At 37.8% G+C, this 14966-nt stretch overlaps 1 protein-coding gene across 2 annotated transcripts in view; it reads right to left on the reverse strand.

Moving 5' to 3' along the window:
• Positions 1–343: 343 nt before the first annotated feature.
• NDFIP1 (Nedd4 family interacting protein 1) overlaps positions 344–14966 on the reverse strand; it is a 55920-nt gene continuing 41297 nt past the window's right edge. For both annotated transcript variants that reach the window (XM_060635868.3, XM_060635866.3), the window contains exons 5-8: positions 13968–14092; positions 11975–12041; positions 8966–9071; positions 344–1435 (exon numbers count right to left, since the gene is read on the reverse strand). In XM_060635868.3, coding sequence (XP_060491851.1) covers positions 8968–9071; positions 11975–12041; positions 13968–14092 — 296 coding nt within the window. In that variant the 3' untranslated portion in view covers positions 344–1435; positions 8966–8967. The remainder of the gene's footprint in view (positions 1436–8965; positions 9072–11974; positions 12042–13967; positions 14093–14966) is intronic.

The following is a 14966-nucleotide window of genomic DNA, read 5'->3' on the forward strand; positions in this document are numbered from 1 at the left end:
GCAGAAAATATTGGAAATAAACCATCTAGGATTAGGTCTAAAAAATGAAGCATAATTGGGAGTTCTGGAGTGATTTAAGATCTCTACAACTCCTCTGTATTTAGTCCATTATCTTTTGCAGAACCAATTTTCACATACATCTTTAGGAATGTACTGAGAATAACAGAAGGGAACTTTTTGTGCTGAAAAAAAAAGAAAAAGAAAAAAATTGGCTCCAAACCAATTTTTTTTTTAATTTAATGAATGATTCTGCATGACTCCGTATGAATAAAGATTAGAAAAAAATTGCCTTGGCAATGAACAAATGCAAACCAAGAAATTAAACACTAATCTACAGCAGAAGTTGCTACACAAGAGACGTTTATTAATGTTCTGTTGTATTTACAGTTTTAACATAGCAAACCAAGGTGAATTACCACTTGGCAGAAAGCACATCATTCTACATTTATAACTCATCGGTTTCTGCTAACACATTATAAAAGCAAGTAGTACTACAGTATGTTAGGGATCATCTCAAAAGTTCCAAACTAATTCTTTCTTTGCTCCTTAGTATCTAATACCCTCCCTACTCCAGCCCTTGGCCTAATCATCAGGAGACAAAAAAGAAAGAAAGAAGAAAGAAAGAAAGAAAGAAAGAAAGAAAGAAAGAAAGAAAGAAAGAGTGAGTAGGACTCTTAATAATAAAGTATCAACTGTATTTTAGTAATTAAGCTGCAATTGTCCTTGTCCTTTTTATTTTATAGTGACAACACCTTTACAATTTCTTAGGTACATAACACAGAACAATAAGGTACTGCAAAATTTAGAATACAGACTATAAAAAATTAATGCTTATTATTCATCAATTAAGAACTTAACTTAATCCTGACGACACCTTAAATGCATTTTGCACTATGATTTTGCTTCCAGGTGTTCACAGTACAACTGAATAAATTTCTAGATTAATTTTAACAGCAAGTATGGATTATGCGTAGAAATGCAGTCATAACAAAAATCTGAACTTTTGAGAAAATCCCTTTTAAAATGGCCAGCATTATACATATCTTACACTAAAATACTTAATTCCAAGTTCATTTTGAGATGGAGGATGAATAAAGCAAGATTGCCCCCTACTGACTACAGGGACAAGGCTCATGCTATTTAAAATAACTACAAACAATAGATAAGGCATTATTAATACATCACATACTTGATTGCGAGAGCTTTTTCAAACATTAATCACTAATGATTCAAAGTTTATGGAATTTTGCATTAACTATTAAAATTTTACACCTAGGAACAAATAAAGAGAAATGATCTTTTTCAACAGTACTTTATTTTTTTAAAGCAGGTGATTATTCCTCTGTGTTCTGCATCTTGATTCACTTCCTGCAGGTGTTCTCTTGCTTCTTGAGAGAGAATTCATAAACGCAGGAAGGCCTTTGCCAGAAAACATCTGCCAGAGAAGGATATTGAATATTGAAACTCTAGTTAGCTTGTTATTTTGGCCAAGAGAAGGATGTAGTCACAAAAGAAGGCAGGATGTTTGCAGACACAAGTAGATTTTAACATAGCTTTAAGATTACTCTACACTGACGTCATACTATTCAATAAACATTAACATTTCAGTTCTTAAAGTTACCAAGGACTCTAGAACTAGGAAGAACTTGAATGCTTTCTCTAAAGCCCACGAAGCCAGGGATCGATCTGTCTCTCCAAACGTCCTAACAACATAACGAAACGCAAGTAACACTTCCTTCATCCTGCACTTAACCTCCACAGCAATGACTGAAACTTGGGGACTAAGAGACGGTAGAATCCAAGTGCACAGGTAATTTTCCTAATACACCTGAAGCGCCTGTTTACCCTGCCAATTCTGCCAGATCTCACACAAGGAAGATTTCCACAAAGGACGCCAATGATGTCATGCTGTACTTAGAGCACTGCAAAGTTAAAGAATAACTGTAAACTCACAGGTATCACAGATACTTCTTTCAATCAATCAGACAAAAAAGTCAATGTATTGTGGGGCATATATTTCTGAAAAAATTTGATAAAGAAACTAATTTTTTTAAATGTTTATTTATTTTTGAGAGAGAGAGAGAGAGAGAGAGAGAGAGACATAGCGTGAGCCGGGGAGGGGCAAAGAGAGAGGGAGACACAGAATCTGAAGCAGGCTCCAGGCTCTGAGCTGTCAGCACAGAGCCCGACACGGGCTCGAACTCATGAACACAAGATCATGACCTGAGCTGAATGAAGTCAGGCACTTAATGGACAGAACCACCCAGGGACCCCAAAAAACTGATTTTTAAAAAGGAGTATACATGACTGAAATAAACACTCTCAAAACAATGTCCATATACTGCATATTATTTTTAAGTTTATTTATTTATTTTGAGAGAGAGAACAAGAGGGAGAGCATGAGGGGAAGGACAGAGAGGGAGGGAGAGAGAGAATCCCAAGTAGGCTCTGGGCTGTTAACACAGAGCCTGACTCAGGGCTCTTGACCTGAGCCGAAATCAAGAGTCAGGTGTTTAACTGACTGAGCCACCCACGTGCCCCATATATTCTGTATTTTAAATGCAGTTTTCATACAATACTTTGAGGTATTTCTGTTTTGGCATAATTAATCATTTTGGTTTTCATGGAATTAACAGGAAAACGTACAAGTGACTCCCTACATTAATGCAAAAAAAAACACACAACAACACTGAAGACACACACACTACTTCATAAATATTTGAGAAACAACTGTGTGGTATCATGCATCAAGGGAGAGTTGGATGGGCTCATATGGAGACCCTTAGCTTACTTTTCTACCTGTCCAGGTTACTGTAAAAGCTAGAACTAGCCCTTTCTTTTCTATCTTTTCTGATTAGACTACTGCATAAATCTTTAAAAGGCTGACAAAATGCAGAGAAGCTACAACAGAGGAAACCAATATATGGTTTTTTAAACTGTTCATATTTTTCCAAATTCCAAATTCAGTTGGTATTCAAGTAAACCAGTAATAGTGACACAAGAACAACTTTTCTTTAGATTGAGAGACCTCAGAATGTACAGTGACAAAGACATGAGAACATAAGGAACTCTAAAAACCAAGCAGAAGCAAAAAGTGTATCAGCAGGCCTATGTCAAGTGGAGGTTTTTGCAATGAGGCTAGACTTACTACAATTTTAAGTAACTTCAGCTTTATTACTTTCCATTAACAAATGAAAAATGATGTAAGAGTTCTTATTCATTAAAACACTAGAATTTGCAAGAACATATGATATAGTCCAGGTAATGATCTGACCACTTGCCTTAGATCATGCTGCTTCCACAGAGGTTGATTAGATCCCTCAAAGTCAGAACCACCCAACAAACAATAAAATTCCACTAAAGGAGTCTAGATAGGTTAACAGTGGGTGATCTCAATTACTATACAGGCTCCAAATGAAAATTATTACTGCTCTCTTAAACCTGGAGGCCTGTCCAGACAGACTTGACTCACAAGATGTCACAAAAACAATGGTGGAACACAACTGGAGGAAAGAAGGCTGTTAGGGACTCTGGACATCATTACTAAACTGTAGATCGGATCACTTCAGAAACAAAAGGAACCATCAGCCTACAGATCATTTAATCTCAAGAGGAAAACCACCATTTCTTCTTGAATGTTATATGAACTTTTTTTAGCAAAAATACCACTGGGGTGCCTGGGTGGCTCAGTCGGTTAAGTGTGTAACTTCGGCTCAGGTCATGATCTCACGGTTCATGGATTCAGGCCCCGCATCGGGCTCTGTGCCGACAGCTCAGAGCCGGGAGCCTGCTACGGATTCTGTGTGTCCCTGTCTCTCTGGCCCTCCCCTGCTTACACACTGTCTCTCTCTCTGTCTTGCTACTTGACAACATAGTCCAACAAATTTAACTTTAACTTGGGGTGAACTTCCTTTAATAAATTAAGAGAAGTATTAAGGAGGAGGGGGAAGTTTATAGAAAGGGAAACATCATAGAAAAGGAAAAATAGCATCATATGGGGGGAAATTTTACATATCTGGTAACTAATAGGTACAGGTCACAGGAATCATTATCTAATTGTAAAGCGTCCTATCTCATTAATGCCAGGGCTTACAAACTTTTCCCTCCTATTTTAATTTTTTTTTAACGTTTATTCATTTTTTGACAGAGAGAGACAGAGTATGAACGGGAGGAGGCTCAGAGAGAGACGGAGACACAGAATCCGAAACAGGCTCCAGGCTCTGAACTGACAGCACAGAGCCCGACGCTGGGCTCGAACTCACAGACCGTGAGATCATGACCTGAGCCGAAGTCGGATGTTTCACCGACGGAGCCACCCAGGTGCCCCTCCCTCCTATTTTATATGTGGTTAAAATAACAACTTAAAATCTTTTGGGCTTCACAGGCACAAGTGCTTCTGGAGCAGCGTCTGATACCAGTTCACTGTGCTACCACATTCCAACTACTGCAGCTAAACCCTCAGTTCCTTGGCAGCATCAGAGGAAGTGGTACTCCATAAAAATTTATTTTCCAGTAAAATGGTAAATAAGAAAAAGTATGAACACAACATTTTTGACCATTTCAGATAAAGAGGTTTCTGAAAGGTATCTGTTTCTTTGGAAACAATACAGAAGGAACGTTCTGTTTTTCTGCTTCCTCACAGTCACTCACTTCTTGAGGCCACTGGGACTACATTTAGCAGTTCCTTCTGGCTTTTCTTGCTGTGGGGCAGGAGACCAGATTTCCTTTTTAAGCTTAAATGAGCTCCAAAAGGGAACCTGAGAGCTGCCCCTATGATAGCAGTACATGAGCCTCACTGTTCGGCTTTTGTAACATCTACTTTGGCTGATTAGAAAGAGGCCTTCTGGGGTCATTTCAAGGTTTGTTTGTTTGTGTGTCCTGTATTTTGGGTCACCTGAACAGAAAAGTCACTATTCTTGTACCCTTTTCCAGAAAATGGCATACCTTAGTACAGCATGGGAATTAAGTTATTTTTCTGTTACGGCAAAGCTATTTTAAAAAGTACCTACCTGTGTCTTTCTGGCAAAAAGTAAGCCTACAGCTAGCTTTTAACTAGTGACATATATATCAAAGAAAGTTAAGAAGTCTCAGTGAAAGAAAATAAAATCTTCACATCTTCCATGATGGTTTGCTAGCACAATTTCAAACTAAATTAAATTTCCTCTCAACTAGAGAAACATTCTACATTTGGATCTAGATGAACAGTTCTTATCCCTGTCAATGGACAAAGGAAATTCAGTCCCATGGGATATTATGGCTTTTCAGATTCACTCTGGGGATACTGACAATTAGTAAGGAAGTCATTAGAATTCTAAATGCGGCTCTAAGCCTCCAAACCCCTAATTTAGAGCTCTGAATCCTCTGGGCATGTCAGAAATGATTTCAAATCAACTAGACTAGCAAAGTCAGATAGAAAAGAAAAGAAACTTAAGATGCCCTTCACCAGGAGATGCTCTAAGTTTCTGACAACTCCTAAAGCACAATAAGGCTTCTGACCCCAAAATACAGAGAATCGCAGGGGCCTAGAATGTCCCTTCACAATTCCATCAGCATTAGTACTAAGGACTGCCTACTGCAAATCATAATCCCATACTTTGCTTTACATTTAGAATACTCCTATAAAACATTTCAGACAGTTTTAAAAATCCAAACAAGACAATACCAATTTCTATGAACAAAAGCCACTCAATACAGTCTCTAACAATACAGGAAAACTGAGAAGTTCAGGCTTTCTTCCGAACCTGGCTGTTACTGGTTATGTGTTAGAAGCAAGATGAGGAAGGTGTGCAATCCCCTAATAAACATTGAAATTTCCTTCTAACTGAAGAATGAAGAGAATAGAAGTGTGATCTTGGTCCATTCAGAAATTCAAAGCTACCATTTGCCTAGACCTATAGAATCTATTATTTCTTAAAAAAGAGAAATAAGGGGGCACCTGTCTGGCTCAGTCAGTAGAACATGCAACTCTTGACTTCAGGGTTGTAAATCTGAACCCCACACTGGAAACAGAGATCACTTTAAAAGAATTAAAAGGGGAAGAGAGAGACAGAGAGACAGAGAGACAGAGAGAGACAGAGAGAGAGAAAGAAGTCTGTCCCCTCAGGATATATGGGCATCAATGGATTAGGGGAAATCTATGGGTGATTTGGGCACCCTTTGTAAGGAGAACCATGGCAACCCAAAAGAATTAACTTTTGAATCTTTGGCAGGTAAGAATTAAATGTGAGGCTTAGAAATAGTTACCAATTATATGGATATGGATATGGATATGGATATGGATATGGATATGGATATGGATATGGAGAGGAAAGAAAAAAGAGGACAATAGTAACTTCATAAAACTACACAGAACATCTGATAAGTCTCTTAAAGTTAGGATGTCCTAGACACAAAAACACATTAGGGCATTAGGCCAGCAGTGTCAACGTCCATCTGAGTCCAGACTTTGTAACCTAATTCAAATTCAGGATATGCCACATACTTTTAAACACGCAATAAATGGGGCGCCTGGGTGGCTCAGTTGGTTAAGCGTCCGACTTCGGCTCAGGTCACGATCTCGCAGTCCGTGAGTTCGAGCCCCGCGTCAGGCTCTGGGCTGATGGCTCAGAGCCTGGAGCCTGTTTCTGATTCTGTGTCTCCCTCTCTCTCTGCCCCTCCCCCATTCATGCTCTGTCTCTCTCTGTCTCAAAAATAAATAAACGTTAAAAAAAAAAATTTAAACACGCAATAAAACCTACTTCAAATGTTTTATTTCTTTTAAAAAAAAAAAGAAAAAAAATCCAGCACATGTGGCACTCTTAAGGAACAAAGTTTTCTTTCAAATCAAAGTACAAACTGCCTTGAAGAAATTTACTTTAACCAATACAAGCCTAAGTTCTTTGCATGCTTTAACTTTTGTAAGAAATGCCTTAGGAATATACTCTACCATGCAGGTATCTGACCTCATCTATCACTGTAACTTTCTGTTATTTACATAAATACATTTAATTATACATATGAAATGCTTAATGCAATTTGTCATATTCAAGAAATTCTCATATTATTCTGTTTCTTAAAAACTTTTACCTATTTTTTAGAAGATTTTGTTTTGAAGTAATCTCTACACCCAACACAGGGCTCAAAACCACGACCCCAAGATCAGGAGGGGCATGCTCTCCTGACTGAGTCAGCCAGGCATCCCTGTTGCTTAAAAAGTTTTAATGCTGGGGCGCCTGGGTGGCTCAGTCAGTTGAGCGTCTGACTTCGGCTCAGGTCATGATCTCACAGCTCGTGAGTTCGAGCCCCACGTCAGGCTCTGTGCTGACAGCTCAGAGCCTGGAGCCTGCTTCTGCTTCTGTGTCTCCCTCTCTCTCTGCCCCTAACCCACTCGCATTCTGTCTCTGTCAAAAATAAATAACCATTAAAAAAAAAAAAAGTTTTAACGCTGTCTCACATCACCTGGCAAATTAATTATGGTGGGTAGTTTCTTTTCTAGACGCACACATCCTGATACTATCATGAATCTTCAACACAGAGAACTCCACTCTTAGCATCTGATTACTTTTGTTAACTATGACTACCCACAGCAAATAGAGAACAAATTAATGTTCACAAAGGGTTAGCTTGCATTGAACCAACATGTCCCTGGACTTTAAGGGCTGCTCTATGCATTCTACTGTTCCACTGCAAATGGGCTTAGTGCTCAAGATATTTGAAACCATTGTCTCAAGCTGGCTTTGCCAGCCTTGACCTTCAACACTCCTTTATGCTATAATCAAACTGCTGTCCCTTGAGCAAGCTTCATACTTCCTTGCCTCTGTTACACTCTTCACTCTGCTTTAGGTGATTCTGAAATCTACCCCAACCTATCCAATTTCTGCGTATCACTTAAGATGGATGTCAACTGGTACACCCTTTAAAACAAAGCCTTGTCTGATCTTCAGGGGGTGCCTGGCTAGCCCCGTCGGAAGAGCATGTGACTCTTGATTTCAGGGTTGTGAGTTCAAGCCCCATGTTGGGTGTAGAGATTACTTTAAAATAAAATCTTTAAAAACAAAAAACACACAAAAAAAGCCCCAAAGCCTTGTCTGATCTTCAACTAACCTAGCCCCTAGGGTGGTTTGAGATTCCTCTCCACAACCCACCCATCCCAAACTTAAAGGAACAAAGTGAAGTCCAAGAAGTCCTATCAGATCTTGTTACCAGAGAGGACTCTCTCTGGTATACTCTTTCCCAAGATTCCATAGCTCTTCCTTTTTGCAGCTAAAGATGGAAGATGGAGCTAAGCTCTGGAGAAAACCACATAGGAATCAAAGAGGAGCCTTAGCAGGGCTTAGTCCTCCTCTTCTAGGCAGAGGTAAAGGTCCGTTCCCCTTCCTTTCCTTGGGTTTGACCCTCCTTACCACCAGAGTGGTAATGCCAGGGTGTGAACGTGAAGAAGGGCACCAGGAAAGTCTCCTGACTAATTTTAAGAGATGGAAGCCTTAGTGGGCTTGTAAAGTAGCCTAGGCAAAAGGAGTTCCTCATGCAGACAATGGTTTCTTCCCATAGGAGCTCTGGGGATTGGGGGACCTATGTAATTACAGCCAAGTGATTAGGCCTAAAAGGCTCCTTTTCAATGCTATCCTCTGGAGCTGGTACAATAAGCAGTGGCTTCAGGATTCAGGGTTCAAAGATCCTGGACCCCATAGTTACAGCCAAATATCCTAGCTTCCCAAAGACTATGAAGACCCCTGCCTCTTCTATACTGTCAGAACATGAGATAATGTTTTCTCCTATGGTAGTTTTTCCAACTTGCCCATTTCAATAGCTTTTAATGAAAACACGCCTTAACTAAACTAAAAACTGCCAAAAAGGCAAGGACTATGGCTTCCTTACCTTCTCTATATTTCCAACTACAGGGGGCATACTCTACTCTGATCGTGGAGAAAAACTGGCAATGTATCACATGATTATACCGGGACTAGAATAACGTTTTGTGTAATACCTTTAATAAATAAAGAGAACTCTGGTCCTAGGGAGATTTGAGAACGTTTCTGGCATCTTCCGAACTTTTGCATAATTGATAAATCCTCTGAGAAACAGGAGAAAACCTGATTTAAAAAAGAAAAATCAAGAATGAATTTATAATTTCTGTATTAAGTACACCCTCCCCACAGAAATATCCCTATTGATAGCACTATATCATCATTTTTCTGCTATAAGTTATCAAAACATGAGCAATTTCCAAAGGATTTCCATACAAAATTTTCCATTTCTCATTGAGAAGACATAATCTTGAGAGCCCAAATGAAAGTCTTTTTGCACATTCAGAATCTAATTGGTCTAAAAGGGAAATAAAAAATAAGATAGAGCTAAACCTCTATTATTTGATAACCTCACTGAAAGGCATTATGAAAACTTACCTTCTGGGTTCCAAAACAGTATTTCAATAATTAAGCCCCCCAAAAAAGACAGGTTATAAAATATTTTTCTCAAAAAAAAACCAAAAAAAAACAAAAAAAACCCCATCCCTCTTGTCAAGGTTTTTTTTTTTTTTTCTGTCAACTGTACATATGCTGTCCACTAGGTGTCAGGATCCCCTTAACCTATTACAGCAATTCTTTTTATATTTTGTTTCGTTTTGTTTTTGTTTTTACAGCAATTCTTACATTCTCAACTCTAAATTTAATTTCTCTATTCTTAAAAATATATATACAAGTAGGGTTCACTCTGCCCTTTATTTCCCAGGCACTGAAGGAGTGAGGCTGATTTTCTAAGTCTACACCGAAAGCTATTTACATTCAGTTTTCACCTCTTGTAACAACCAACCCCCTCCTCCCCCCGGGAAGGGGGTATGCCCCCTCTAATGACAGCTCACTCTCTTCTGACCTTCCTCCTTCAGAGCTCTTCCCTGGGTCTTAAGAGACATTTTAAAAACACCTTTATGGTGATATAATTCACATACCATAAGCTTCACTCATTTAATGTATACCATTCACTGGCTTTATTTAATTTTAGTAGAAATATAAAGCTGTACAACCAAAACTATTATCTTAACTTGAGAACATTTTTATGACCCCTAAAAAATCTGTACCCATTCAGCAAGCACTCCTCATTCCCATTCTGTTTGGCAGCAAAAGTAGTAAGTGACTAGAGAGCAGGGGTTACCCCATCACGTGCTGGGTTGTGGAATCCTGGTGAAATGAGTGGTTAATATGGAGTGGATGCCTACAACTCAGCTCCAGTAAAAGGGTGGGGGCCAGGTGGAAATATAGGCCTGTTTTGCTAGATATTCCAATTTTTAAGAAAAGTAAAAAAATTGAGACGTTTTATATGGAAACTCCTGATTTGTAAGTGACGGCAACTAATTTTTAAAAAAAACCTCTGAAAATAACTGTAGAACAAATTATAACTACAGGCTAGATGTAGCTCATTGAGTGCCAGCTTGAGAGCTCTGTGTAGACTTGTTCCTAGCAAAACAACAAACAAAATAACAAAACACCCAAGAATTGGTTCTCTCTGCAAGAGAAATTCCCAAAATGATCTAAACATTGGATCCAAATGCACAAGTTATATCCTAAGTGTCACTGTTTTTTCGCTTACTAGTAAGCAGTAAGATAAACAGAATGACTAATTACAAGTATGGTAAATTCTTCTCCCAAGAAACTTTAATAAAGGAAGGAAATCAGTTCATTAAGTTTCTATAAATTATCTATGTTATCAACAATCAACCTAAAAATACATATTTAATGCCTCTCCTTTGGTCCATTCAGGACTTGTCTGAATTTAGGCTTGGGGGATAAAGGAAAGTCACCCTTTTTCGTAAAGATACATTTTCAAGAATAAGCAAGCCAAGAAACTATTCCTCCAAAGTAACTCTTCTATGGGTCATTTTTATTATTAAGTGCCTTAAGATTAAGGGGGGGGGGGTTATGATTTATCTTTCCTTAGAATTCCAAAGACTATTAGTAGAATAGATGATGCTACTGGGGAAGTGGGGGATGGTGTGATATAAGATTTGTATTTTCTAAGTAAAATTTAGGTTCACCAATGCATGGTCTATCACCTTGGGCAAAGCAGGTAGGTCCTGAATATATTAAGCACTTGTTGGGCATGGGTGCTACACTGTGCTAACTAGACCCATTAGTAGCGTTGCCACCAAGGATCTTGATTAAGAAGGTAACAAGGCGGCCCAAAACAGGAGACAGGAGAAAGCGATATCATAGAAGTGGGCGAGGCAATTATACTATCTTGAACGGGATGATCCTGCTATGGTTCTAGAGAAATGACAACAGTGATGGTGGTCAGTTATTGTATCATAAATATTTTCTTCACAAAGAAAGAAGAAGTCAAAACTATTCACCCCACTGTTCATTTCTTTGCTTTAAAATGTCTTAGAAGAAAAAATTTTTAAATACAGAGTAAAAAAAGATAATCTTAAGATGAACAACCTGAAATGCCTAGCATATTATATTCTTTTAATTGCAAAATCATTCTTATTCTCACCAGTACTGAACTAAAGAGTTCTAGAAACCCAATAATGATTCTTCCAGAAGTTATGTCTAGTAAGACTATACATTTTGTTTCTTGCTGACAGATCTGACTGAAGATTGGCCACATACATGCCTGAGTAGTTAGTTCAATTTGTTAAAATATACCTATAAATAATTTGGGGTTAAGTTTGTGAACCCTTTTGTCATGAATACTCTCAAGGGGAAAAATACTCGCAAACTATAAAGTAAGTCCTATTAGCATGCCCCACTGGTCACATGGGAAACCTGAGAAGTATATACGAATGGGTTAGGAAAAACCTACCACTGAGAGACCTTTTATTAACCTGCTTGTTACTCTAATGGTGACAACAACCTAGCCTTTAAGAAATGTTTTACAAATTATACTTACTATTGGTAATATATTACTGTATCATAAGCAAGATAAGGGTTTACTAAAAGCAATTTTACTTCTAAAATTAAAAATATCTTTTCTCTCCTTTGTCTACGTTAAAAGCACTTACCTAAAACCAGGAACACCCACCAGAGCCAGTACTGACCATCAAAATATCCAGGGAAATAGGTGGAAAACTGAAAAATAAAGCAAACAATTTTATAGCAGCTTAGCAAATACAATTTCACGTTTCAACTTAAGGGCACACAAAACACAAGACTTTTGCATACTAATGCTATCATTTAGCTCCTGCAAATTTTTAAATGAAAATATTTTATGTATTACTGACCTGAAATGGTTATGACATATGCAGACACGTTTCCTTTCATGGAAAGGCAATCTTGAGATATGATTTTGTCTTATAGACTCCTTGTTTTGCAGTGCTCAAGTCTGTTTATTTTTTAAAAGGTTTTTTTTTTTTTTTTTTTTTGCCCATGTAATATTCATCCTTCTAGAAATACGTTTTGATGACCCTTTGACTTTGCTTACCCAGTGACAGAACCAATTATTTTGTTCCTATTCTTCCAGGTATGCCTTCACTTTGCAAGCTTTATCATGTACAACACAATAATTCGACTCCTTTGCCAAATAATGGCACATTCTGGCCAAAGGGAATTGAGGGCTGCTAAGGTCTTCTTGCATGTGGAGAGAAAAGCAAGAGAAGAAATAGTTGTCTTTCTTCTGCTGAGCACTGCTGTGCTTCTGCTGTGATGCCTTGAAACTGCTATGGCCGTTTTCACCCTGAGGGAGGAGCAGCTGTACTAACATGCTGACCAGAAGTGGCAACTGTCCCTAATGATGTCAATGACACCCTGATTTAACTATCCTCCACGTCAGGGCTTGTTTTCATGGGAAATAAATGTGCTCCACGGTTTTCTAAGCCATGTTGAACCCGTTTTCTGTTACAGACCAGGCCATCCTGATACAAGTTGATTCACTCAATTCAGTTTTAAAATTTAGTCAGCTCTGAAAATTTTAGTTAAAAAAAAGATTGGTAACTAATTTTATCTCTGTTTTCTACTGGGGGCTTCAGTGTCCAAGAATTTAACACAGTTTCAGTGTTAAAATATAGCATTTTATTTCCTAATAGAATAACAATTTAAGACAGAAGGAACGAGAAACCCCTTTCGGACTCAGGCTCTTAACCTGAAGGCTTGTCTCAGATGAATATATATTAGCCATCTGGGGGAAAAGTCCTTAACTTTTACCAGACTCTCAAAGGAACTTGCAATCCTAAAAATGTTAACTGGTTAAAATAAATAAATTTGAAAAACTCCAGCTGTCAGTCAACACCCATTAATTAGTTTATAATGCCAATTTATGATGGATACATTGATTTTATCTATAAAAGCAATAAACTTATATGAAATCGCAGTATACTTTAAGATACTAGATTTTTTTTAAGTATAAATTACTTCAACAATTGTGACTACCTGATAACTCCCAGATCACTGATGATTTCTCTCTAATATACTGTAGAGATAAAGTCCCCTAATGGAGTAGCACTTGTTAAACAGTTTCAGCTCCCAGACATTTTGGTATAACCACTGATGCTACTGATAAACAACCCTGGAGGGGAGGAAGAGAGCTCTGAAGAGAGGGAAGAAGGGGGGAGAAACAAAGTGAAAGAAAGAGGGAAGAAGAAAGATAAACTAAAACTTTAGTAGAATTAGTGAGAGGGTGAGAGGAATGCCTATTTTTAATGAGACACCAAAGAAGTGTTATCTTTCTTTTTGTCATAAAAACAACTAATTTCAGAACAAACACACATATTATCCTATTATAAACATTAAAAGCAGAGAAAGCAACTTGTGAACAACCTGTAAGATAGATACCTTGGGGCCACCAATATTCACTAGATTTAAGTATAAGACTTGCATGCATGAACCAACTGCAAATGATTTAGGTTCAACTTCATGAAGCCAGAATAAAGACAAACCTAAAATCGTTTTAAATGTAGAGATAATGCTAAGCAACAACACATGAAAAAAAAAAGTCAAATATTCAAACTTATTCTACTTCTTGTTTCTCAAAAGGTCTATCTTTTCTGGTATACAACTTACCCTGACAATCAGGATCCACTTAATTAGAGAGAGACCAAATCCTGAAATGGCCCCATACCTTCCTGCAGCTGAGGTGGTCAGACAAAAAGACAGGAAAAATCCAATCCAGTTAAAGAGGAATGCCACTGTAAAGGCAGAGAAGAAAAAAAACAAAACATGTCAAACATGTCCTGTTATTATGGTAAGAGTGCCTTCTACACTTGCTTTTGCTTAAATGGTTTTTCCAAGGATAAAAGCCCAGCCCATCCACCATAACACTTCCCTTACCTCCTACATCCATTCTGTCTTCCTCCCAAAAGCAAACAAGAAAACATATCTATTGCTATTCACTTTCAAAAATGCCTTAACATTCACCAAACTGTATACTTATGACTTGTGCCCTTTTATGTGTTACACTTCAGTAAATAAAATAATCTGATTCAAGTTATTCATCGTCCTACTTCTATGAATCTTGACAGCTACATAGCATCGCCTCTAAAAGCACTGCATTTCCTTTATATCTAATCTTTTTAATACCGCAAATTAAAAAAATGGTTGCTCACTTCTAAGTGACACTCAGGAACAGATAAATGCAAAATAACATCAAGGAGGGGAAAAAAAATTCGGCTGACTTTGATCTGTCAGAAAATAGAAGCTTGCAAAAAAAAAAAAAAAAAAGGCAAAATCAATCAGACTAAGGTCTTCAATTCCTACTCTACAGGTCAGGTCTGAGTAGGAGCAATGCCAAGGATCCTTGCAGACCTAAAAGATGAGGCTTACTTATTAGCTCATGTAAAAATACAGCATCCCCATAACTACTTCAGTTATATTTTCTATAGATATAAGAGAAGACAAACAGAAGGAATATTAAGAAAAATGTATACTAAGTTCCTGAACATCTCAATAAGAGGCATCAAATGCATACAATGTATTAAAATATTAGTTCAACTAGTCACTTTAATTCAGTCAGATACGGCCATACTTCAAAGCACTCTGGTTGGTGAGAGGTGGTCCTACTAT

Source organism: Panthera onca, chromosome A1 (assembly GCF_046562875.1).
Source record: "Panthera onca isolate mPanOnc1 chromosome A1, mPanOnc1 haplotype 2, whole genome shotgun sequence".
Taxonomy (NCBI): domain Eukaryota; kingdom Metazoa; phylum Chordata; class Mammalia; order Carnivora; family Felidae; genus Panthera; species Panthera onca.